Source organism: Rhinopithecus bieti, unplaced genomic scaffold (genome assembly GCF_001698545.2).
Source record: "Rhinopithecus bieti isolate Rb0 unplaced genomic scaffold, ASM169854v2 scaffold_17939, whole genome shotgun sequence".
Taxonomy (NCBI): domain Eukaryota; kingdom Metazoa; phylum Chordata; class Mammalia; order Primates; family Cercopithecidae; genus Rhinopithecus; species Rhinopithecus bieti.
Genome location: NW_016809446.1, coordinates 2,380,252 through 2,406,450, shown reverse-complemented (window position 1 = coordinate 2,406,450; position 26,199 = coordinate 2,380,252). Strand labels below are relative to the sequence as shown.

The 26,199-nt window shown below is 38.2% G+C and overlaps 1 protein-coding gene across 11 annotated transcripts in view; it reads right to left on the bottom strand.

The window, feature by feature from the left end:
* UNC80 (unc-80 subunit of NALCN channel complex) overlaps positions 1-26,199 on the bottom strand; it is a 231,389-nt gene that overhangs the window by 77,984 nt on the left and 127,206 nt on the right. For 9 of the 11 annotated variants that reach the window (XR_001888651.1, XM_017889402.1, XM_017889408.1 and 6 more), the window contains 7 exons: positions 18,416-18,616; positions 9,827-9,934; positions 8,542-8,680; positions 4,780-4,961; positions 4,076-4,207; positions 1,062-1,248; positions 396-527 (listed from right to left, as the gene is read on the bottom strand). Coding sequence is in view for 10 of the 11 variants with exons in the window: in XM_017889402.1 (XP_017744891.1) it covers positions 396-527; positions 1,062-1,248; positions 4,076-4,207; positions 4,780-4,961; positions 8,542-8,680; positions 9,827-9,934; positions 18,416-18,616 (1,081 nt within the window). In the remaining variant the exon portion in view is untranslated. The remainder of the gene's footprint in view (positions 1-395; positions 528-1,061; positions 1,249-4,075; positions 4,208-4,779; positions 4,962-8,541; positions 8,681-9,826; positions 9,935-18,415; positions 18,617-26,199) is intronic. The other 2 variants (XM_017889403.1, XM_017889407.1) reach the window with 1 other exon arrangement.

Below are 26,199 nucleotides of genomic sequence, written 5' to 3'. Positions count from 1 at the left end.
AATCAGTTGAGGAGGTTTTAAAAACATTGATGGGTCTTACCCTCAGAGATTTTGATTTGGTCTTAGGTATGGTTGGAACTTTTTTGTAAGCTTCTCAGTTGGCTGTAATATACAGCTAGGTGGAAAACTATTAACTATCTAGAATAATGTATTCTGAACCCTCAGCAATATGATTACATGCAATGTAATTAAAATAGAGCCAACTTAAAAATGACATTGCTGAGGTGAATCAACAATTTTTTTTAAAGAATGCCATGCTAATTTTTTTAGAATGTCAAGTCATGAGACAAGTTATTTAATGAAGACAGTGTAATCAAGTGAGATAATGATATTAACTAGGAAGTGTTTCAAACCACGTAAGTCAGGAGAAATAAAACGTATGCATGAGGACACACCTTCAGCACTGACGGCTGAACGCACTGACCAGACTGACCCGCGGCGGAAGGAATAATTCCTGTGGGAAGTGCTGGAGGTGCAGGATGGACTCACAGACAGTCGACGGGATGCCAGATTGGTGACTTCTTCTACTGGCAAACAAAATGGGGAATGTGAACTTTGGCTTTATAACAAAACAGTTATCATTATCACATTGCTCTTGTATCACAAATGCTTACTGCTCCCAGTAAGCTTAAATAATGTTGAGTGTACTTAGAAAAGGAAAAATAAAAATTAAAAAAGCTCTACAGAGGAAAGACAGAAAATATCCCCTGAAGTTTTTACAAAAGCAGGGCAGAGAATCACTCAATTCAGAATGATTAATTAATCATTTTTTGATACCAACTGACAAACTGCACTTGTGAAGGTTGAAAGATGGGTTGTATTCACTTTAATACACCTATTGGATTCAGCAGTTCCTCGAGTCATTTATTTAATGTAACTAATGTCCACCTCTGCAAATGGCTAACTCTAAACTTCAGAAAGTTTGGTTAGTGTCAGGAAGTGAGAGAGAGATGGAAGGGGGCATATCACCTCATGTCACATAAAATTGTCAATGTTAATTTCAGAGCACGTTATTTCCCTGAGACTCAGCCCCCCCAAGAAGTCCTGTGTGCAGAGGGCACCTTCTTCTTCCGGCTCTGAGCTGGGCGTGCATGTGGGCTCATAGCAAGCCTCCTGGGTGATGGGGATGGCGGTGATGAGGCTGGCTTCTCGACCAAGACGTTTCTTTTCTTCCTCCTGCTGCAAGTTCTTTAAGATGTGTTCCGCCCTTTGATGGGAGCGGGACACAGCCCGGGCTGAAAAGGATTTCTGTGGAGACAGAAAGGCAAGTTCACTTAATAGCAATTCTTCTGCAAGGTCACAGGCATAAAGAGTGTTCGAATGAATCACACAAATGTAGTAGTTTGTCCTCAGGAAATGTTAGGATACCCATGATCCAGTTTCAAGGATATTTGTCTTTTTACCAAATTTCCAAGCTGCGTATAGTTAAGCTATTTTTTTTTTCATTCAATCAGAATGATTCTTCAAGAACATCTATAATTTCTGGAAAGAATCCTATTTCATCTTAGGATTTGGGGGGATATCAATGATTTCCTGTTTAAATATTAAGATCAAATAAAATTTATAAGGACTCTATTTCTTTCTAGAATTTTTTGATCTGTTTTTAAAAGGACATATATTTTAGGCTGGATGTGGTAGCTCACGTCTGTAATCCTAGCACTTTGGAAGGCTGAGGTGGGTGAATTACTTGAGGTGAGGAGTTCGAGACCAGCCTGGGGAACATGGTGAAACCCCGTCTCTACTAAAAATACAAAAATTAGCTGGGCATGGTGGCACATGCCTGTAATCCCAGCCGCTCAGAAGGCTGAGGCATGAGAACTGCTTGAACACAGGAGGTGGAGATCACACTACTGCACTCCAGCCTGGGCAACAGAGTGAGACCCTGTCTCAAAAAAAAAAAAAAAGAGAGGGACATTTATTTCATAAGGTTAATAAAATTGAAAGTCAGAACCATGGAAAGGAGGAAGAAAGAGATCTCTCATATAAGCCAGTTAGTTATATGGCTTATTTCATTTCTGTAGCTCAAGTATCTGTCACACTATAAACACTTAACAATATTTGTAGAAACAAAGTTATGGAATGAAAATTATGAGAGCTGATAGTGTTACTAAGGTTGAATATAAAATCTGACTCTAACAGTAGCTAAGGCATACTGGAAAATATTAAGAAAACTCACTCCTCCATAGATGAAGGATCAGGAACAATGAAGAAAAGAAGATTCACTGTAAAACAGCTATTCTATTCATGTCTTAATCATGACGCTTGTGCCCAGACAAGCTCCAAGAGCTCTAAGAGCTTTGAAGACAGAGTCAGTGGTCTCTGAGCAGAGAAATGATCACTGGAGTTCTTCTCTAACCTCTTGAAGTAATGTTTATACACAATGGCAATTCCACATCTCTTTGTTGGCTTATAGTTACACGGTGTTTAAGAGACAGGCAGGGGATGTTGATCACTCTTCTACAGGGCTGCATTTGTAGACAATCCCTTTATGGAGGATCTTAACGTAAGACTAAAGGTTTCCTATGTTGAATGACAGAGTAGCAATTGAGAGCATTTTTATTTTACTTTTTATTTTTTTGAGATGGAGTTTCGCTCTTGTCGCCCAGACTGGAGTGCAATGGCACAACCTCAGCTCACTGCAACCTCCACCTCCTGGGTTCAAGCAATTCTCCTGTCTCAGCCTCCCAAGTAGCTGGGATTACAAGTACCCGCCACCATGCCCAGCTAATTTTTGTATTTTTAATACAATCCATTTTCAGAGCCAGGTATCTAAGCTAGTTTATTATATTAAGGCATAAGGTAAGAACTGTGGAATGAGAAAGATAACTGGATATAAAATCAAGGGACTTGATTTCAAATCTGCAGTGAGCTTGGGATACAGACTGTGGCTGGCTCAGATGAACCCATCACCTCTTCAGGAGAAAAATCAAAGATCTTTATGTTAGTGGTTCGGATGCTGAAATTACTGCCCATGTGGGAGAAGAACCAGGTGTGTATTTCCCTTCGACAAGGTACCATCAGATATGAAGGTAGAATTAAAATAAAATAGGCATACTGTGATGGGAAAGAGTTTAAAAAACAGTTCTCCAAAGAAAGCTACAAATGCCTAGAAATGCTATGAGTAATATGGAAAGATGTTCAAACTAATTTCCTATATTCAACTAACCTTTTCAAAGAAGTGTAAATAAAATAAACAGTAAGTTGTTTTTGGCCAAAGTAGCAATTAAAATAATAACACTAGTTAATAAGATACTTTTCAATTCTACTCTAGAAGGACAAAGTGATATGACTTTTCTGGGGATATTTTGTGAGAAGCATCAAAAACCTTTAACGGTTATTATTTTATTATTGCCATAAATCCCATAGGAATTTATGCAAGGAAATAATGATAGATTTGTGCAAAGAGGTGTTCTTTTTTCTATTTTGCTTTATTTTCCAAATTTTCTACATTACTCTTGTAATTTAGAAAATACTATTAAACAGGTGAAAAAGGCATATTTTGAAGATCAATGTTTTCAAAAGGTGCATATTCTTGTTTTTTGTCTATAAATGGACTGTGTTCTAAATCTGACGATTTATGAGTTATAGTTAAGAGCAGGGGTCTCAGAGTGATCAGTCTGTGATGATGATACTGATGATCGACAAAATGAAGAATAAACTAAGGTTCAAACAAGGAAATAGCTGCCAACTCTCTTCTTTTTCTTATTTTTTCAGGGCTAATGTCGTTAACTTGGCTTACATATTATTGGTTAAATGAGTATGTTCGTTATGTAATAAACAGAGGCAAAAGGGCTACCTTTGGCCAAGAAATCAACGCCTAATGCTTTTAGTAGCTTTAAAAGGTGGTTTCTGCTTTGATTACAAAACAAGACTTTTTTTTTTTTAGATCTGCAAGTGCTCACTACTGGATATTATTCCCTCTATTATATTCACAAGGACAAAGACTTTTTGTGCTAAGTTTCTGTGTTATCATTACATTCTTATGATGAGAATGAACAAATTACCGCAAACATGAATTGTTCTCTTTTACATGTACACCATGGAACCTGGAGATATTGAAATGTGTGTTACTCACAGACTGGTCTTCATTAATGGGGTCCTGGACACTCCCGCTGCACTGAGGAACCCAGGGAGGGTCAAACATTGGGACAGATGGCATTCCAAGTACCGGCGAGGGAAGGGTGAAATTGATACTGGGAGGAGGAATCTGTTAGTTGACATCAGAAAAATTAGGTGAGAGGGAATATAAGCTAGAATGAGACTGAAGTATAATAATGACACAATCTGTCTTAGGAAGTGTTAAGGATCCAAGTGACTTCGCACAGAATGTGCAAGAATTTTAGAAAAGGGCTATTTGCCAAGATTTTCTGTTACAGAGCACAGGATGAACCTGTCTGGGCCTCAGTTTACTAATTCATTAAAGGCTTTCAATCAAATGATCTCTATTTGAGTTTATCACCCATCCTCCAAAACATACCTGTAAGTTTATATATAGCAAAATGATTAGAAGATAATTCCCCAGACTTTCATATGCTTACCTCTGGGAATGCTGGTGAGATTTTGAGGTTTACAGAGACTTGATTTTCTTACTCTATATTCTTCTGTGTTTTAATTTTTTAACAGTAGGAATACATTCATGTATGTTAGGTTTACTTATATAATCAGAGAGAAAATATTAGAATATCTTTGGCCACACACTGTGACTCTGAGGTTCAAGGGTTTAAATAAACCATGGTTTGGGTTTGCTAATGTAACTCCTCTGTGAGAAGTATCCCTCACCTTAAAAATCTGCTGTGCTCCTTCCTCCATCCGGGGCCAGACCTGGTAGCGAAACCTCCAGAGCGTGTGGAACTTGAGGACAGCATTCAGCCTCTGCACGGTCTCTGGGTGGTGGAACTCTGACATCAGCATGTCGGATACGGCCTCAGGCACCTTCACTGCACACAGCAGGAACATGGCAGCTGGAGACAGTCAATATTTCATCAGCTATGCTTTTAAAATGCTGCTTAGTTCCCGGGGTTGGGGAGAAGTGGAAACTGCTTCTATCTTGTGAAAATGACTCCTGAGCTATATGGAGCTCGGCTACCAGCACTGGCAAAAGCAAACCTTTGTACCACCCACAGGCTTCCAATAGCTGGTGCGAGGGCAGCAACAACATGACATTTCAGTGGAATCACTCACGCTAAGCAAAGTTTCCTTTGACTCACAGTGAAAAGCGAATGCCAGAGGAAGCAAATGAAATAAGAAAAGTACATCTTGAAGCATGATTTTTAGGAGATGGCTAGAGTCATCTCTTAGTAACCCAAGGACAATAAATAAAGTTATCCTTTAAAAACTACCTCAGTTATATTGGCTACATTTTAAAAATTCCACATCATAGACTCTATTAGAAACATATATCCTTCCCAGAGATAGAAGAGGTTGAGAAGCCAAAAGAGATTTAATGAGTCATAATACCATGAAAATTTTTTGTGAAAAGCCAAATATCAGTAAGTGAAAGGCCAAGTTCCATGATAAGTTATAAAGCTAATGAATAATGAGCTTTATAAATAAACTTTATAATACAGATAGAGGAGCCAGTGGCAGTTATAAAAACATGATCTACATGATTATGTCATGAATCTCTCATGTTCTCTTTCACAGAGCGTAACAATGTGCTTAGGCAGCTGTGTCAGAAGCAGTGGGGTTAAATCCTAGTAGTTCTGATACTTCCCTGCCAAAAGATCTTGGGCAATCCTCTTAACTTCTCTTTGCTTCCAATTTTCTTTATTGGTAAACCTCCCAGAAGAACAATAGTGATAATGATAATACTAATACCTTTTAGAACAATAATAATACTAATACCTGCTTCCAAAGTTGTTTTTAGAAGAAAATAAAAGAATACATAAGAAAGTGTTTTGTGTAAAGTACAACACATTTCTAAAGCATGTTGTTTTTTAAAAATAGAGACAATATAGTTGTAATGGGAAGGGCATCTATCTCTGCAGTCAGAAAATCTGGGTTTGCTGTCCTTGCCCTTTGAGCTGTGTGAACTTAGATACGTCCTTTCAATTCTCTGACTCAAGTTGGTTCATCTATAGAATGGTTTACCAATAAGATAACGAATATGATCCAGTTCTATAACAAATGCAAGTTATTGTAATCACTATCTTTTGATAATACTTTTCTTTACCCTACTAGGTGCTTAAATCTCCACTCTTTCTCCTTTCTTTGCTTTTCTTTAAAATGTACTCTACCCTGCCTCAATTTTTAAACACTAGGCTCATTCTTTAAGTCACTGCAGAGTTCCATCTTAATCTCATGAAAAGTTTTCTTGTAATGCTCACGAATCCTCAGATCCAAAGGTATTTTTATAGCAATTGTTTCCTTTCAGTTTTTAATACCTTCATAACAATATCCTTGAAGAACTATTTTCCTTTGCTTCCACAGCTTGAGATTATTTGAGTTGTGTAATTTTCTCATCACTTTTTCTAGCTGGGCTTCTTCCTTTGGTCCTCTAGACGTGGAGAAGACCAGTGGCTTAGTGGGCATTCCTCATCTCTTTCTTCTCTACTGACCCTCTCCCAGAGAGCCCATCTACTCTCATTATTTCAGCTGTCATGTATATCAACTTGTTCCCCAAGTTTACCTCTAACTTTGGCCTTCCTCTTTAGTTTCAGTGTCATGTCACCAACCACATATTACCAACTCTCCTTCATCTAAAATTACTATTTCTTTTGAAAAAATTTAAAAAATTTATTTTACAAATATGTACATAATATTTGTACACATAGAGTACATGTGGTAATTTCATTATATGCATAGATTGTAATGATCAAGTCAGAGTATTTAAAATATCCACCACCTCGAGTATTTACTGTTTCCATGTGTTGGAAACATTTCAAGTCCTGTCTTCTAGCTATTTTGAAATATACAATACTTTGTTGTTAATGATAGTCACACTACTGATAGTCACACTAGTATGCTTTTGAACATTAGGACTTATTCCTAACTGTACGTTTGTACCCATTAGCCAACTTCTCTTCATCCTTCCTCTACAACAAAACACTATTTTTAAAACCAAAGTATTCCACATATTGCTGCAGTATCAAACTTAGTAACAATTCACACTCTGTATACAAGATTGCTCTATGGCTCAGAAACCACGACTGGTTTTTCACAATTCAGTGCAAGGTCCACAGTCATAAGCCTGATATTCAAAGCCGATTACAAGCTGAGTCCCACTCACCTTTCTAATATTATGCACCCGTGACCCCTCTACAAAAGCCATGCTAGTCTTCAGTCTCCTCAGGCTTTCCAAAAAGCCCAGTGCACTTCCACATTCACCCAGTTTTGCACCCACCATTTTCCCCGCCTGGCTAACTTCTAGGTTTTCTTTAAAGCCCAGCCCACCTGTTTATATTTTCCATTGAAGTTTCCATGACTATCCCACATTTGGGAAGTGTGCCATTCCCTGAACTCCCATAGCGCTCTCTGAGAAGCAAAAACCTAAGCTTTAATGTGAACAAAGATATTTTACCAAGATATTTATTGCAGTGTGGTATAAAAGAGCAAAAGGCTGGACTCCACCTAAATTTTCATCAATAGGTCTTGGTTAAATAAATTATGATATGTCTATTCATTCAGTGGAATATTTTTTAGCCATTAAAAAGAGGTAAAACTATAAACTGATATTTAAAAACAGTCTCCTAGATATAAATGAAAAAATTCAAAGTGCACTTACAGCATGTCCCATTTGCATGAAAAACAAAACATGCAACATATAACTTACATATATACGTACATATATGTGTGTGAGTGTGTGTGTGTGTGTATATATATATCTACACATAGTTTACCCTAGAAGGATTCCTGAGAAACTTAAAAATTGTTGCCTCTGGGGAAAGGAATGGCAGGGGAAGGGGCAAGGGGACTGGGGAATGGGGAGAGCGGAGCGGGTCATAGGAGAGAGGGCAATACTTTTAACTTCATACAATTTTGTATTACTTGAATTTTTATCATGTGTATTTTGAAATTAAAATAACCACATACAAATTTAGGGATCTGTACAAAAAGTAGAAAAGTGAAGAATACACATTTTGCCTCTACCACTATCTAACTATGTGGCCTTGGACAAATCACTTAAATTTTAACACATTTGCTTCGATATTACCTTTTGGACACAACATTACTCACATAAGATTTGATAAAGTTAATTATGGTGGTGCATGTTAAATCTAGGAGAGGACACAAAAAATAATTTTGTCTCTTGTGAAATACAGTGAAAGTGCAGGATCTGGGGAAAATCATTCTCTATAATTTGGTAACACCCTGAGAGAAACATATGCTTTGGTGCAGACCATATGGTGAAATTGGAAGGGAGCACACAAACCCTGGGTCTACCTTCCTATAGCACACAGCTCTAGAGTCTACAGTTACAGCAACTGCCATTAACTTGACCTAGGAGCAAAAATAGAATGAAAGCGCCTCTCTGTTATTTAAACACTTGGATCAGTAATGGCAGTGATAGCAGGCGCAGGGTTCCAGGTGGTCTTTATTTACCTGCTGCCCCTGCCATGTGCTCATCCATGCTGAGCAGGAGCTCCCAGGCAGCTGGCTGGATGTCTCCATACATCTCCTCTGTCAGAATTGGTGCTGCCTTGATTAACAGAGATAAGGGAGCAGGCGACAAGCTCATCACCTGGGAAAAGATGGAAATCATGTTTAAAAATTTTTTAAGACAGTGAATACTGCACTTCTCTTGAAACTTAAAAGCCACTTCCCCTCTCTCTGCTTGCCTAAAATGACCTTAAAATACTTTCTAAAATGGGAGCATATTTAGCTGACAGCGCATATGATAAGCTTTATACCTTATGAACTGAAGCATAATTAGAAAAAAAAACACTAATTTCATGATGTTTTCACCAAAAAATTGCTTTGCAACCATCAAGGAGTAAACCATAGATTGAGTACAACCCTACGAGAAAAGAAAGAACCCAGGAAATACATCTTTGTGTTAAAAGTCTTGATAGATTTTTAAAGGCTCCTCTTTTCATTCCTAATAGTAGATTTCCACTGAAAACTATAAGCAGCCTGTAACTCACGAAAAAGCCCATTTGGAAAGTTAACTGAGCCAGTGTGAACATGCATGACATTTCCCTTCGCAATACACAATACATTGTGGTTATTGCCCCAGATTAACCCACAAAATCCTATTTAATCCATTATTTCTGACAATTTAGGTTCCAGACAAGTCATCATCATTTCACATTCCAGGAAAATATAAACAGTTTTTTGTGTGTGGGGGGGAAGATAATGATTTAGCGTTTATGTTGTAATAATAACATAACAATGTGTCAAGCACTGGATAAGTTGGTACATGTACCATTTTCTTTAATCCATGCAGTAATTCCTTGGGACAGGTCTAGTGTTGTAACCCCCATTTTATAAACAAGGTGACTAAGACTAAGAGAAATTAAATAACTTGCCCAAGGTCCCAGAGCCAGAGCAGCAGACATGGGATATGAACCCTGACTGTCTCATTCCAAAACCCGTAAGTGTCACTGTTACACACACGTGGGAAGTTAGCTCTCCTGCAGTGAGGACAGTGGGGAGAGCTGTGGTTCGAACCAAAGTTCCCAAGCCTTGCCTGTGGAAGCTGGTTATCTAGCAAGAAGAGATTTTTTTTTCTTGCACACTTGGTGGCACTCTTGCTCACCAACTGAAGGGGCTTTATGCCAACACTGTACCAACTGACGCTGTATGTCCCAAACATTAGTAAATAGGCTGTCTGGAGTCCCCTCCCTTTTAAAAGTTCCATGAATCCTTCTGATCCAGGTGCCAATACCTGAAGTCTGATGTACTTCAGCATTCCGGAATCTTTTTTTCCTTCCAGATTGGCATCTGAAACTCTCTTCTTTAGAGAAGGTGTCCTCAGGCATGACTTATCTGAGCACTGAAAAGAACAGGGATATGTAAAGAAGAGTGGTGTGTTTTCTAAAAACCCAACAGTGCTGTATGTCTCCGCAGTTCTCCAGGCAACCATCTTCTAGTGGAAGGGATAATTAAAGGCCTTTTGATGGGTCTACATGTTCTAAAATTTGTAAAAGTAGTTTATTTATAAAAGCAGTTAATTTTATAATAAAAAAATAGCTTAGAGATATTGAGTAAGGAAGTCCTCTTTGACCTTTGAGGAAACTGGGATCCGGAGAGGTGGAGAACTTGACTGAATTGCAAAGCTAGTTATTAGCAGAAAAGGGAAAGGACAAGGATCTCCCCATTTCCATTTCAGGGCTAATTATATTTCATCAAGAAAATCACAAATCTTTTAAAATATTAAATGAGACAAAATCCACTCTATCCAATAGTCCCTTCACAGGGTTAGATGCTACAAGTTGAATGACTTGGTCATAAAAGAGAGAAAATATTTCACAGAGAAGTGTTAGGAAGTTAAAGGTCAAATACAGGACTCGTCAAGGAAGTATGAGTTCATAGTATCCATTATCAAGGACCTAGTTGTACAGGTAAAATGATTTCTTTTCAAAAACCATACTCTTCTGTAAGAGGCAACAGCTCTTCTTAGAAATTGTCTCCTCAACCAGGTGATTCACCTACATAAGAATGGATAAGACAATTTCTTCCTCTAATTCCCTCAATGCCAAGAGATGGATTGAACAGTGCAGCTGGGAGAAGGATTGAACCTAACGAAGGCAGGCTTATTTATCCTGAACCCCGATTCTTCCTATTTTTGCACTCCAGGCTGTGCAAAGAGGGAATGGTTCTCCTCACATGGAATAAATGCTCATTTGTTTTTCCAGAGCCATGTCAATGAAACACTTCTCCCTCTAGCCAAGGAAAAAAAAACTGAACTTCTTAAGAATTTTTGAACAGAGCTTCATAGTGTTATGGATAAAGATATTTTGAAAGAAAAGGCAAATCTAAAAGTGCATGAATATTCCAAGAAAGTCTTTCAAAACTCTGACAAAAAGACCCAAGAAAATGCATCTATTATGTGACAAGTATAGAATCAACTTTTAAAATGAATCTACTTGAAAACAAGTGCATCAGAGCTCCTGCTGTGCTTTCTAAAGGAAAAATCATGGAGGTGCAGATGTGGGAACACATATTATTTGGAGAGATAACTATTGCTTTGCTTTTTTCCCCGTGAATGTGAATGCAATATATAGCATAAATAGCATGCCCATTTTATATAATTTGAAAACTGTTCTAAAATCATATATAGCAATAGTTTTCCGTACTGATGTACAGGCGTATCTGACCCTTGCAAAAGAGTCAAGATACTAAAAACTGGTATCTCTCTGTTTTATTCTTTATACTTATAAAATAATAAATGTACATTGGAGCATATCTGGAAAAGAAAGAAAAATTATGAAGAAAACAAAAGTCTCAGTAATTTCTGATGTGGTTTAGCTGTGTCCCCGCCCAAATCTCATCAGTTCCCATAATCCCCATGTGCCATGGAAGAAACCCGGTGGGAAGTAATTGGATCATGGGGGTGTTTCCTCCTCTACTGTTTTTGTGATAATGAGTGTGTCTCATGAAAGTTGATGATGTTTTGTTTTGTTTTGTTTTGTTTGTTTGTTTGTTTTTGAGATGGAGTCTTGCTTTGTCGCCCAGGCTGGAGTGCAGTGGCATGATCTCGGCTCACTGCAACCTCTGCCTCCTGAGTTCAAGCAATTCTCCTGCCTCAGCCTCCTGAGTAGCTGGGACTCCAGGCACCACCATCACACCTGGCTAATTTTTGTATTTTTAGAGATGGGGTTTCACCATATTGGCCTGGCTGGTGTCGAACTCCTGACCTTGTGATCCGCCCGCCTCAGCCTCCCAAAGTGCTGGGATTACAGGAGTGAGCCACCATGCCCATCTGAGCTGATGATTTTATAAGCTTCTGGCATTCCCCCTGCTTGCACTCATTCTCTCTCCTGCTGCCCTGTGAAGGGCTGCCTTCCACCATGATTGTTAAGTTTCCTGAGGCCTTCCCAGCCATGAGGAACTGTGAGTCAATTAAGCCTCTTTCCATTATAAATTACCCAGACTAGGGTATTTCTTCATAGCAGCATGAGAACAGACTAATACAATCCACAACCCAATGATAGCCATTACTAGTTTCCTTTCAGCCTTTTCCCCCATGCATCTTAGCACAACTGTGATGATGCTATGTGTGGCACATAATTTTAAATGATTCATTTTACTATGATTTTATAATGAGTATTTTTTCATTACAATTATTTAAAAATATAATTCTTAAAATTTGCAAATATTTTACCACTTTCTCTTTTGGTTGGACATTTTGTCTCCAGGAATTCTTTTGAACAATACTTCTTGATTAAATTACAGGAATTTTAACCAGGTAGATACAGGAAAATAGCACACACACACACACACACACAAATACACACACAAAGATGAGCATTTATATTTGTCCCTGATACTCTGTGCTTCTGCCTACCAGGAACAGAAAGTATAAGTCAAGCTCCTCAAGTATTTAATATCCTACCGTGTTGTCTTAGGAAGCATGGTGTGTTCTGGTGGCCTCATGATACTTAGGGTGCTTGTTTTAGTGGAAAAGGAAGGAAGCTGGAAGGGCTTTCACATCAAGGTGATATGCTGGTAACTCTTTTTTAATGACTTGATTAGAAGATAGATATCACAGAGATGGGGGTACATGTGTGATGGGTACTTGGGTACACTCTTGTAAAGGTCTTAAAGTCCCTCTATTGGTGTGACTCCTAACTCAGACTACTGGAAGGAGTAGGAGACTAGTTCCAAAGGCATCTGCCAGTGGTCCTTTGAAAAGTTAGAGATTTCACTGGACTATAAGATGCACCTAGTGGTTGAAATGACACATCAAGCAGGGATCTGTAGAGAAACTCAAGACTAGCAATCCAAGACCAAAGGACAGAATAGAGATAAATTCTGGAAACAATAGTGACAAATTCTGTCCTTTGGTCTTGGGTTGCTAGTCTTGAGTTTCTCTACAGTTCCCTGCTTGATGTGTCATTTCAACCACTATGTGCATCTTGCAGTTCAGTGAAATCTCAAATTCTTCAAAGGACCACTAGTAGATGCCTCTATTAGCAATAAATAGAGATTAGTGATAAATTCTGTCCTTTGGTGTTGATAAATTAGTGATGAATTCCTCTACTCAGTCATTGTTGAGGTGGTTCTACCGGAGGGAGCTGTGTTCAGTGGGAGGCAGTTATGCAGCCTCATGATCTATCAGGGATACTTGGGAATCCTTGCTATGGGATAGTGTAAAACTTGGACCAATGCCATTTTTTCCTATGTATCTGTCTTAGAAAAATCCATCCTAGTTGACTCTGTGACTCCTCTCCGCACCCTGACCACTTTTGATTAGATTACCAATGCAAAACCAATTTTTTGACTGGCTAAGGATTTATCACTTGTGGTGGTTGGCCTAAAAGAGGAGGAGATGGCCCCCTCAAATTCCTGTCCTAGGGAATTAAGAGGAACAGAGTCTGAATCATTTAGTGATGGTTGCTGTGCAGAAAAATAATGATGCCATCTTGAAATTTTCAGTCTACATAAAAGATGAATACAGCAACAGGAGCGGCCAGGGGATAGAATGTTAGTGCAGATGGAGACGATGCAGAAAGAAGCTGAGATGAAAGACTATGTTCACCCTGAAATGGACAGCAGCTTTGGTTCTCATTGCCCTGAGGCTTAGCTGATTCTTTTTCTGTCCCTAGTTTCATGAGATTCTACTGTATCCTTTGAAGAATCTCCCTAATTGTTTGAACAAGCTCAATCTTTTGTTCCTTACAACAAGGCTATTGACTAGAGAGGAATAATAATGGTTTTAAATAAAATCTTGCCTATTCACTGAATAATTCAAGAACATTTTTTGATTTAACCATATGCCAGGAACTAGACTAACTTCTGGAGTAGGTACCTGCACTCCTAGAGAAGTGTAGGAAAGACAGATGACAAACAAGTAAACAAATGAAAAGTCAAGATAAATAGAAAAGGAAATGCATGCACGAAGGAGGACTCAGTGTAGAAATAACAAAGTATTTATATATTTCTTCTTTTTTTTAATTCTAAAATAATTGTAACACTATAACAAAGTGTTTAAAATTTGGGGAAATTGAAGTCAGCCTACTGGGCTCTCTGAGAAAGGAATTTCCTCATGTTTCTGGGAAGAAGGTTATGCCAACAGAAATGCAATATTTCCCAAAAGGTAACCTAGACTCTTTGTGCCTCATACACCTTTAACACATGAATTACGTAAGTTATGGTGGACAGTCATCCTGGCCCATTAAATTAAGACCCAGGGCCTGGTCCTGGCCTTACAATAATGTTGTTCATAGATAGCTTTAGGAAAAATGTTGGTTCTGCAGGAAGTCAGTTGACCTCTTGACATTGGCACTGGAGTTTGCTTTATGGAATTTACCCACACTGTGTCCTTTATTTTTGTGAGCATGTATCACAATTTGTTCCCCTCTCCTTTTGGTTGAAAGGCAAAAAAATTAATCTGCTCCTTTTTTAAATTAGCAAGCATTAATTAAATATTTACTTATAACATAGCTTTGGACAAAGTACAGACATAGAGGAAAAATCTCAGAATTCGTTGGTAAAGGTGATATATACATGTAGAATGACAGTTTATTTTTTTAAAACCCTCAAGTTTGGAAGTACACTAAAATAGACTAACAGATTGTACAGTCCCTGAGCGTTGAAATGTAGATTAGCAAATCGATCAGAATTAGATGGGTTACAAAATGTACTAGCTGCCACAAATATACTCTGCCATAAAAAACCAATTAAAAAGAAAACAGGAATGAAATACCAATTGCTCATAAGACACAATTCTAATCAGAATACTGCTTTTACTCTTGCTTTATTGCCTACGCTGTTTTCATTTCTCATCTGGGAATGTGGGCATTGTTCATTTATCTGGCAGATTCACAACAGGCAAATGAAAAGTGCCATGACAGAAAGCAAAGAGCTTGTGGAGGAGGCTAGCATTTTCGAAATAAAATGTTTATCACAGAGGAGTCAATTCATCTTTTCAGCTCTCTACCTGAATGACTAATTTCAAAGTGTTAAAGTTAGAAGCCACTTATTCATGCCTTACTTTCCCTTTCCTTTTCAGAAATGTAAGCAATAGCAGAAAGTTGGTAAGTCTTTTCTACTGCTTCAGGCCAGTGGCCTGGTTGAGGCAGAGTGGAGGGCACTCATGAAACACCCTAGGACTATAGCTCTACTCACTCACTTAATATTAATGACCACTCTATTATTATATAAGTGAGTACTCTGTCAGGTTATCATGCAGGATACAAAATGTGAAAGACTTCCTCAGTTCTCAAAAAGCTTATTAAGTGGAAGAACATGCCACTGCTCACAGGATAAAATGAAAGCCTTCCCACCATCCCACAAAGTCTGGTCTCGAGCTGCCTGTGCAGCTTCATCATGCACCACAGTTCTCTGTGCTCCAGTCATGGCCCTTCATACTCACCTCTTCTCTCTGGTTGGAAAATCTGTATCCAGTTAACATCTATCCATCCTTTAGTCAAAGCTCACCTGTCACTTTATTGGAAAGGCTGTCTTTTATTTTTCCCTACAAGACCAAAGCCTCATTCATAAGCTCTCTCAGCATGGGGTAGCTGTCCATTATTTCACTTATTGCAGATGTAATTTTACATCACTTTGGGAAGTTTATTTGATCAATGTCTGTCTTGGACTAGATTATGTGCAGTATATGAGAGTACAAACTGTATTTTTTTTTTTTGCCCATTATTGTACCCAGTGCAAAGTCTGGGCTCAGTATGATCTACACGTTCTTTAAAAGTTTGTTGAATAGATGAATGGCTGGCTGGCTGGCTGGATGGCTGGATGGATGATTGAAAGAATGAGAAAACATGAGTAAAATACCACTATAATTTAGTTGAAGAAGGAAGTAAGGAAAATAACATTAAGTGTCCATCTGCAGTAGGCCCTGTGCTTAACACTTGAAGACTCAAAAAAGGTTTCATGGAGGAGATGGCATTTGAGTTGGATCAAAGAATGTTTGGGTTGGGCTATGTTAGATTAGAGGCCCAGTTCCAGCAAAAAACATAGCAGTAAGAAATTCCGAAGTGTTGGCCGGGTGCGGTGGCTCAAGCCTGTAATCCCAGCACTTTGGGAGGCCGGGACGGGTGGATCACGAGGTCAGGAGATTGAGACCATCCTGGCTAACATGGTGAAACCCCATCTCTACTAAAAAATACAAAAAACTAGCCGGGCGAGGTGGCGGGTGCCTGTAGTCCCAGCTACTCGGGAGGCTGAGGCAGGAGAATGGCGTGAACCCGGGAGGCGGAGCTTGCAGTGAGCTGAGATCCGGCCACTGCACTCCAGCCTGGGCAACAGAGCGAGACTCCCTCTCAAAAAAAAAAAAAAAAAAAAAAAAAAAAGAAATTCTGAAGTGTTTATGGAGAATAATGATCAATAATTTAGGCTCATGTATTTTTGAAACTTTCAACGTATATGGTTTTAACCTAAAGCTAAGGGAGTTTTTTATAGTAACAAAGAATTTACATAAATAAAAATAGATTTTCTTTAAATGCAGTGTCATTTACATTTGAAATATATATATGATTTATATACATATACATGTATGCACACACAAACATATTTACTTCTTTTCTTTTTATGTCATTATTTAGTAGTTTATTTGTACTCCACACTGGTCTACTCTCCACCTTCATTCCCCTCAGAATTTGTATTATTTGAATAACATGAAATGCAAGAGAGTCTAGTTTAAAAAGCCCTGATTCTGATGTTTCATATTTCTAAGGTTAAAGTCTAGCTAAATACATTATAGATATAAACTGTGAATAATCCCAACTTTCTGAGCCCCACAGTTGAAAACCTGTAAAATGGGGATGAAATAACTCTTGCAATGGTTTTTAAGAATCAAAAGGCACTTGCCAATGAAATGTACTTACTTTATACCCTCATACATACATTTAGAAAAAATACTAAAAGATCACACTCCATAGGATGAACTTGCACACTTACAAGGTATATCAGATATGTAATTTTAAGAGTATTTTGTATTACTAAAAATTTCTTCAATGAACATGTATTGCTTTCATAATAAAAAAGTTGTAATTAAAAAAAGCCCTTAGTGAGTGCTAAGGTACAAAAAACTGCTACACAACTCTACTGTGGATTTTTGTTGTTATTGCTCATATCCTCTCATTGTTTGATGTATATATTATTGCTTACCCCCTCCCCAATCCAAACCTGGTTTGCAAATTCCTTAGAAAGATTTTCTGCTTCTAGGTTTTATTTTTTCTTAACAGAATATCTAGCCTAATACTGTGCCAACAGAGGGCACATAATAAATGCCTGCTGAAATGAATAGGTGTTATATAAAAATCTCTTTGCAAAACCACTTGGGAAAAGCAGCTGCAGGGGCGGCCACAACATTCAGTCAGGCATCTTGGCTGTGATGCCTGTTCAGGGGCAGGTGGAAAATTCAGGCCTTCCCTGGCAGGAGCACAGCAGCCCTGGTCACTGTCTTCATCTCCTGCCAGCTCAGCTGCTCAGGGTAGTTTTCAGAAAAGGGCAGCTGAATACTTGAAAAATGTAATAGTTTCTTGAAGGAATCTCCTTTAGTCTGATTTGACCTAGATGACTCTTTTACTTGGCTGGGAATAGTGGGCCCATTTATGCATATTTTTTAGTATATAGTTGTGTTAGTTTCCTGTTGCTGCTGTAACAAGTGACCACAATCTTCATAGCTTAAAATGACACAAATTTATTATCTTAACAATTCTGGAGGGCAGAATTCTAAAACAGATTGGCAGGGCTGTGATTGCTTCTGAAGGTTCTAGGAGATAATCCATTTCCTTGTCTTCTCTAGCTTCTAGAGGCTGCCAGCAATCCTTGGCTCATGGCCCTGCATCGCACTGACCTCTGCTTTTCTCACGACATTTCCTTCTCTGCCTCTGACCCTCCTGACTCCTTTTTCCACTTATAAGGACCCTTATGATGACACCGAGCACAGCTGGATAATTTAGGACAAGCTGCCCATTGTAAAATTTTCAATCACATCTGCAAAATCTCTTCTGCCATGTGAAGATATTCACAATTTCTAGAGATTAGGATGTGAGTATCTCTGTGGGAGAGGCATTATTCTACCTACCACAGTAACTTGTTCATCATCATCATCATCCCTATGCATTCATATTTATTTACAGACAAAACCTGAGGAAAGATTCCATGTTTACTCATGGACAAAAAGACAAAACATTTGTCTTTCTTGTACATATCTTCTGCTTTTGTTTAGATGCACACAGACCTGATTGTTACAATTGCATTTGCTTGAAATTTCTTATTTCCAGAGTAGAAATTGTTAGGACATCATGTTCCCTAGTATTGGAATATCACTCAGTGGTCGTTTACTTACTTCTTTCTGTTTCTTGCCCCGGAGAGCCACATTGCTGATGTTGCTGCTTTCCCTCAGGGAGTCCACACTGTCTCCATAGAGCAGCTTAATGGCTCTGACCAGTCGGGCACAGGAGCGGCTGTGGTGCAGGTAGCAGTGGGGATGGCAGTAGTCAACGTGAGTGCAGATGAAACTCTGCTGATTGCACAGCAAGATCATCACCTGGAATACAAACATTCCTGAGACTCAGCCAGGCAACCCGGGTACAGACAAACTGAACATATATATGGGGTGGAAGCTGGGAAGTCAGAATGTCAGCTTCCCTGGATGTGTCTTGAAATCGCAATGATCCAATAATTCCCAAAGGAGAACAAAAGTTCTTTATCCACTTAATCTTTTCTTCTCCCTCCATTCCTACTTGATAGAAGGATCTCTTTGAAACATTAAAAGATTAATAGGTCTTCGAAAACTTAAAACAATTATTGTGGAGTGTATGGTTTCCAAATATTCTCAAATGGAGATTCTGAACTTAAAACTAATTTTTTTTTCCAGTTCTTATGTTGGGAAAGGAACCAGATGGAAGGGCACGGACTGGTGAGAAATTCTGTCCCAGAGGATCTGGCTGGCCTTTGACAGCTGTGGGACACCTTTAATGCCAGCCCACCCACGTGGAACTTGAAAACATTTCCACTTCTTCTCCTCTGGCCAATAATCTTCAACTAGAACTTGAACCTTACTGTACAGTCTCATTTCCACTCTCTGCAAAGTGCTATTTTTCCTCTGGCTTTTAGAACATTCTAGCTCTTCTCTTGTAGCTAAATCCAAATCAAATCCTCACATCTCCTATAATTCTCCCATTAAAATTACAGAAAGAAATTCAGTTGATTTAAAAGATATGGGTTATTTTAAGATAAAGAATAAAGGTCCTTGCATTTAGAACTTCTTAAGGAGCTTTTCTTAAAAGGCAATAGCATACACAGAGCCACAAGATGAGTCAATATTGTGCACAGTATCTTCTGAATGCTTCCATCCTTCATGAATCTATAATAGTTCCCACCTTGACAACTAACTGGTGAGGGACTGTGTGCCATATTGAACACAAAGAGAGCACAAAACAAGATGATGTGGGCAAGGCCAATACATTGATTGCAGCCACGTGAGAGATCCTAAAGCAGAGGACCTAACTAAGCCGTGCCAGCATTCCTGACTCATAAAAACTATAAGATAATAAATGTGTATTGTTTTAAGCCACTAAGTTTGTGGTAATTTGTATGCAGTACTAGAAAATTAATACATTCCCCCTCTAACCATGTGTATATATATATATAGTATATGTATATATATTGTGTGTGTGTGTATATATATATATACACACACACAATTTCCTGCAGGAAGTCCACACTGTCCACACACACATATATATGTTATATAATATATATATTACACACACACACACACACACCCCCCACACACACACAAGTCAGTTCTCCATATCCATGGTTTCTGTATCCGTGGATTCAACCAACTGCAGATCAAAAATATTCCAAAATATCTCCCCAAAATTGTTTTTACTAAATATATGCACAGACATTTTTGGGAATCATTATCAATACAGTATAATAACTACTTACATGGAATTTACATTGTATTAGGTATTATAAGTAATCTGGAGGTGATTTGGAGTATGTGGGAGGATGTGCATAGTTTATATGCAAATACTATACCATTTTATATCAGGGGCTTGCTCATCTGTATATCCTGGCATTCATGGGAGGCCCTGGAACTAATTCCCATGGATATCAAGGGATGACTATACACACACACACACACGTATACAGGCATACCTTGGAGATATTGCGAGTTCAGTTCCAGACCACCATAATAAAGCAAATGTTGCACTTAAGTGAGTCACACAACTTTTTCTATTTCCCAGTGCATATAAAAGTCATATCTACACTATACCATAGTCTATTAGGTGTGCAATAGCATCATGTCTGAAAAACCAATGTACATACCTTAATTAAAAATTCTTTATTGCTAAAATATGCTAACAATCACTTGAGCCTTTGGCAAGTTGTAATTTTTTTTTTTTTTTGCTGGTGGAGGGTCTTGATATTGAGAGCTGCTGACTGATGAGAGAGATAAGTGGTTGCTGAAGGTTGGGGTGGTTGTGGCAATTTCTTAAATTAGACAGTGAAGAAGTTTGGCCCATTAATTGACTGTTCTTTTCATGAAAGGTTTTTCTCTAGCATGTGATACTGTTTGATAGCATTTTACTCACAGTAGAACTTCTTTCAAAATTGCGATCAACCCTCTACAACCCTGCTGCTGCCTTATCAACTTAATTTATGTAATATTCTAAATTCTCTGTTGTCACTGCAATAACGTTCATAACATCTTTACCAGGAGTAGATTCCATCTCAAGAAATTACTTTCTTTGCTCATCTATAGAGGTACTTCCTCACCCATTCAGGTTTTATCACGAGATTGCAGCAATTTAGTCACATCTTCAGGCTCTACTTCTAATTCTAGTTCTCTTGCTAGTTCCACCTTATCTGCAGTTACTTCCTCCACTGAAGTCTTGAATTCCTCAAAGTCATCCATTAAGGATGGCATCAACTACTTCCAAATTCCTGTTAATGTCTGTATTTGATCTCCTCTTGTGAATCACAAATGTTCTTAATGACATCCAGAATGGTGAGTCATTTCCAGAAGCTTTCAATTTATTTTGCCAAGATCCATCACAGGAATCCCTATCACTGTCTGTGGCAGCTATACCCCTGCAAAATGTACTTTTTTTTTTTTTTGAGACAGAGTCTCACTCTGTTGCCCAGGTTGGAGTGCAGTGGCACAATCTCAGCTTACTGCAAGCTCCGCCTCCTGGGTTCACGCCATTCTCCTGCCTCAGCCTCCGGAGTAGCTGGGACTACAGGCACCCGCCACCATGCCCAGCTGACTTTTTTTTTTGTATTTTTAGTAGAGATGGGGTTTCACCGTGTTAGCCAGGATGGTCTTGATCTCCTGACCTCGTGACCCGCCTGTCTCAGCCTCCCAAAGTGCTGGGATTACAGGCGTGAAACACCGCACCCGGCCACAAAATGTACTTCTTAAATCATAAGACTTGAAAGTCAAAATAACTCCTTGATCTGTGGGCTGCAGAATGGATGTTGCGTTAGCAGGCATGAAAACAACATTAATCTTCTTGCATACTTCCATCAGAGCTCTTGAGTGACCAGCTACATTGTCAATAAGCAGTAATCTTTTGAAAGAAATCTTTTTTTTTTTTTTTTTTCCCTGAACAGTAGATCTCAACAGTGGACTTCACATGCTCAGGAAACCATGCTGTGCAACAGATGGGCTGTCATCCAGGCTTTATTTTTCCATTTATAGAGCTCAGGAAGAGTAAATTTAGCATAATTCTTAAGGGCTCTAGAATTTTAGAATGGCAAATGAGCACTGACTGAAACTTCAAGCTGCCAGATGCATTAACCCCTAATAAGAGAATCAGCCTGTTCTTTTAAGTTTTGAAGCCAGGTATTGACTTCTCTCTAGCTACGAAAATCCCAGATGGCATTTTCTTCCAACAAAAGGCTCTTCTACATTAAATATCGTTTTATAGTATAGCCATCTTCATCAATGATCCTGGTTAGATCTTCTGCATAACTTGCTGCAACTTCTACATCAGTACTTGCTGCTTCACCTTGCACTTTTATGTTATGGAGGTGGCTTCTTTCTTTCAACCTCATGAAGCAACCTCTGTTAACTTCAGACTTTTCTTCTACAGCTTCTTCACCTTTCTCAGCCCTCACAGAACTGAAAAGAGTTAAAACCTTTCTCTCAATTGGGCTTTGGGTTTACGAGAATATTGTGACTGGTTTGATCTTCTGTCCAGACCACTAAAACTTCCTCCATGTCAGCAATTACACTGTTTCACTTTCTTATTGTTCGTGTGTTCACCCGAGTAGCACTTTTGATTTCCTTCAAGAACTTGTCCTTTGAAATCACAACTTTGGCTGTTTGGTACAAGAGGCCTAACTTTGAGCAGATCTTGGCTTTCAACATGCCTTCCTCACTAAGCTTAGTAATTTCTAGCATTTGATTTAAAGTGAGAGACATACAACTCTTCCTTCACTTAAACACTTAGAGGGCATTGTAGGGTTATCAATCAGCCTAATTTCAATGCTGCTGTGTCTCAGGGAATAGGGAGACCCTAGAAGAGGGAGAGAGACAAGAAGCAGCTGGTCTATAGAGCAATGAGAACACACATTTATTGATTAAGTTCAACATCAATATGGGTGTAGTTCATGGTGTCCGAAAACAATGACAATATCATCAAGGATCACCGATCACAGATCACCATAAAATTGATAATCATGAAAAAGCCTGAAATATTGTGAGAACTACCAAAATGTGCCACAGAGACACAAAGTGGGCACATGCTCTTAGAAAAACAGCACCAACACACTTGCTCAATGGAGGGTTGCCACAAACCTATAGTCTGTAAAAAATGCGACATCTACAAAGCACAGTAGAGTGAAGTACAATAAAATGAGGCATACCTGTATACACACAGACATGATACACAAATATACATATTTGAATGCATAGGACAGTGAGGCAGTCAGGATGAAGGGTATGATGTGGAGAGAAAGGATATTCGCTGAGGTGGGGACAATGTGAGGACACACCACATTTTCCTTGAGGCATTTGCTACATCTTAGGCACAAGTGGCCAAGAAGCTAGGCAGAGCCTTAGGCAATCTCATGGGGGCTAGGAGGTAAAAATTAGAATTTAGAATTACCAAAGAAGGGAGAAACTGAATAGTCTAGATCCTGTAGAGAAATGAGGTCCAAGTAAGTCAGACTGACACTGGGTGACAGTTTTCCCTTCTAGGCATTGACTGATTGAGCAGCTAAGAAGAGAAGCAAAGACCAGGTGACAAACAGAGTAGAGACTCTGGCAATTTCATTGTGATGGAGAAACAAAAATTGTAGTTCCTGACTCATCAAGAATGAGAGGCCCTGTGACACACCCCAGACTCTCACTGGGAGTCTTGGACATCTTCATATTAAAAGATGTGCGTAGGGGGTGTGGAAGGACAGGCTAGAAATAGTCCAAGTCCAGCTAGTGTAGTCCCTGGACTGGACTGAAGTGATCTGCTTCTTTGTTGTCTGCCAGAGGACAGGGTGAATCCTCTCTGGAAAGAAAAAACATCAACTAGAGCTTCCGTGCTTTTTTTAAATTAGTAAACTTTATGTTTTAGAGCAGTTTTGGCTTCACATCAGAATTGAGCAGAAAGTATAGGGAGTTCCCACATATACACTGTCCACATACACGACAACCTCTCCTACTATCAACATTTTGCTTCACAGTGGTACATTTATTATAATCAATGAACTTATATTGACACAGCATTACCACCCAAAGTCAACAGTTTACATTAGGGTCCATGCTTTGCTTTGTACATTCTATGAATTTTAACAAAAGTATAATGACATGTATCTACCACTGCACCTCTATAATTTTTTTTATACACCATGTTTAGTCAATATAATTACAACATAATTTTAGGAGCAGGACCAAGAAGAGTAAAGAAAATAGATTCATATATTGAAGTTATTAGCTATGGACCTGATCAAAATTTCTGCACTCCCATGTTTGTTGTGGCACTGTTCACAATAACTAATACTTGGAAGCAACCAAAATGTCCATCAGCAGATGAATGAACAAAGAAAATGTGGTATATATACACAATGGAGTACTACTCAGCCATAAAAAAGAATGAGATCCTGTCATTTGCAACAACATGGATAGAACTAGAGATCATTATGTTAAGTGAATAAGCCAGGCACAGAAAGACAAACATCACATGTTCTCACTTATTTGTGGGATCCAAAAATCAAAACAATCGAACTCATGGACACAGAGAGTAGAAGGATGGCTACCAGAGGCAGGCAAGGGTAACAGAGGGTTGAGGGAGAGGTGGGGAAAGTTAATGAGTACAAAAAATAGAATGAGTAAGACTTACTATTTGAGAGCACAATAGGATGACTATAGTCAATAATAACTGTACATTTCAAAATAACTAAAAGAATGTAATTGGATTGTCTGTAACAAAAAGGATAAATGCTTGAGGAGATGGACACCCCATTCTTCTTGATGTGATTATTTCACATTACATGCCTGTATCAAAACACCTCATGTAGCCCACAAATATACACACCTACTATGTACCCACAAAAATTAAGAATAATTTTTTTTTAAAAAAATCTGTGATCAATTACGAATACATCACAACGGAAATTTTAAAATATTTTAACTGGATGATAATGAACATATATCAAAGCTTGTATGATGCAGCTAAAACTGTTTCTAGATAATATTTATAGCTTTAAATTCATATGTTAGCAAAGTGGTTGCAAATCAATTATCTGAGTATCTGTGTTAAGAAGTTAAGGAAAAAAAACAAATTAAACTCAAAGAAAAGTAGAAGAAAGTAATAAAGATACCAGAAAATATTAGTAAAACAAAATTCAACATTCTAAAATGACAAAATGAAAATCTGGTTCTGGTTCTTTCAAAAGACAAAATAGACAAACTCTTAGAAAGACACTACTAATAAAAGAAGAGAAGACAATCCTCCAACATCAAAACAATAAATATAAATCACTGTAGATCCTAGAGAATTTAAAATACTCTTAAGAGACTATTTTAAACAATCTTTTGTTAATAAATTTGAATATTCATATTAAATGAAAAAAACTCAGCAAAAAATATTAGTTTACCTGAATTGCTCCCAGAAGAAATATAAAATCTAAATTGTCTTAGCTGTATTACATAAATTGAATTTGTAATTTAAAACTCTCCCATAAAGAAATTTTTAGGTTTAAAAGGTGTGATCAGTGATTTCTTCCAAATATTTAAAGAAGAAACAGCACTGCTCTTACACAACACTTCCAGAGGTGTTTATTTATGGAACACTACACACAAAACTAAAAGGCATTATTGAAAGACATTTAAAGAGGCTCTAAATAAATGGAGAAACAGACATTAGTGGAGTGACCATTTTAAACTTTGGAAGATTCAATATCATAAAGATATGATTTATTTAAATTCATCTATGTATTACACTCAAGGCTGCTTTGGAAGTTTTTTTTTTTAAATTATTTAAAATAGGGTGATTCTAAATGAATGTGAATCTAGCCAAGAATAGACCAGGCCATTGTGAAGAAGAAGAACAACAAAATTGGAGGACCTACATTTATATGAGGAAAAGGAACCAGACACAACAGAGTAGTAGTATATGATGCCAATTACATGTATTTCAAAAACAGACAAAATGAATCTATGGCGTTAGAAGGTAGAACGGTGGTTACTGTCAGGGGAGAGTAGCGTCTGGTAGAAGACCTGTGTAGGATTTCTTAGGTGTTGATAATGTTTTCTCAACCTGGCAGTGGTTACACAGGTGTATTTACTTCATAAAAATGTACTGAGCTGTATACATAGGTTTTGTATGCTTTTCAGTGGGTAGGTTAGAGTTCAATAAAAAGTTTACTTTAAAACACAGCTGCCTCAGAGATTCTCAAATCAGTCAATTCTGGGGACTGCTTCCATAGTGAAGGTGAGCCACCACATACCCAAGGACCATTACACACCAGCTAGAGCTCATCTGACTGTCCCAGGAAGTCAGATTAAAATTAGGGTGAACGGTGACCCCAGTGATGATCCTGGGGATACCCTACCACTTATATAACCGAGCTTACATTTCCTTACCATTCTCCTTACTTTTTTTTTTTTTTTTTTTT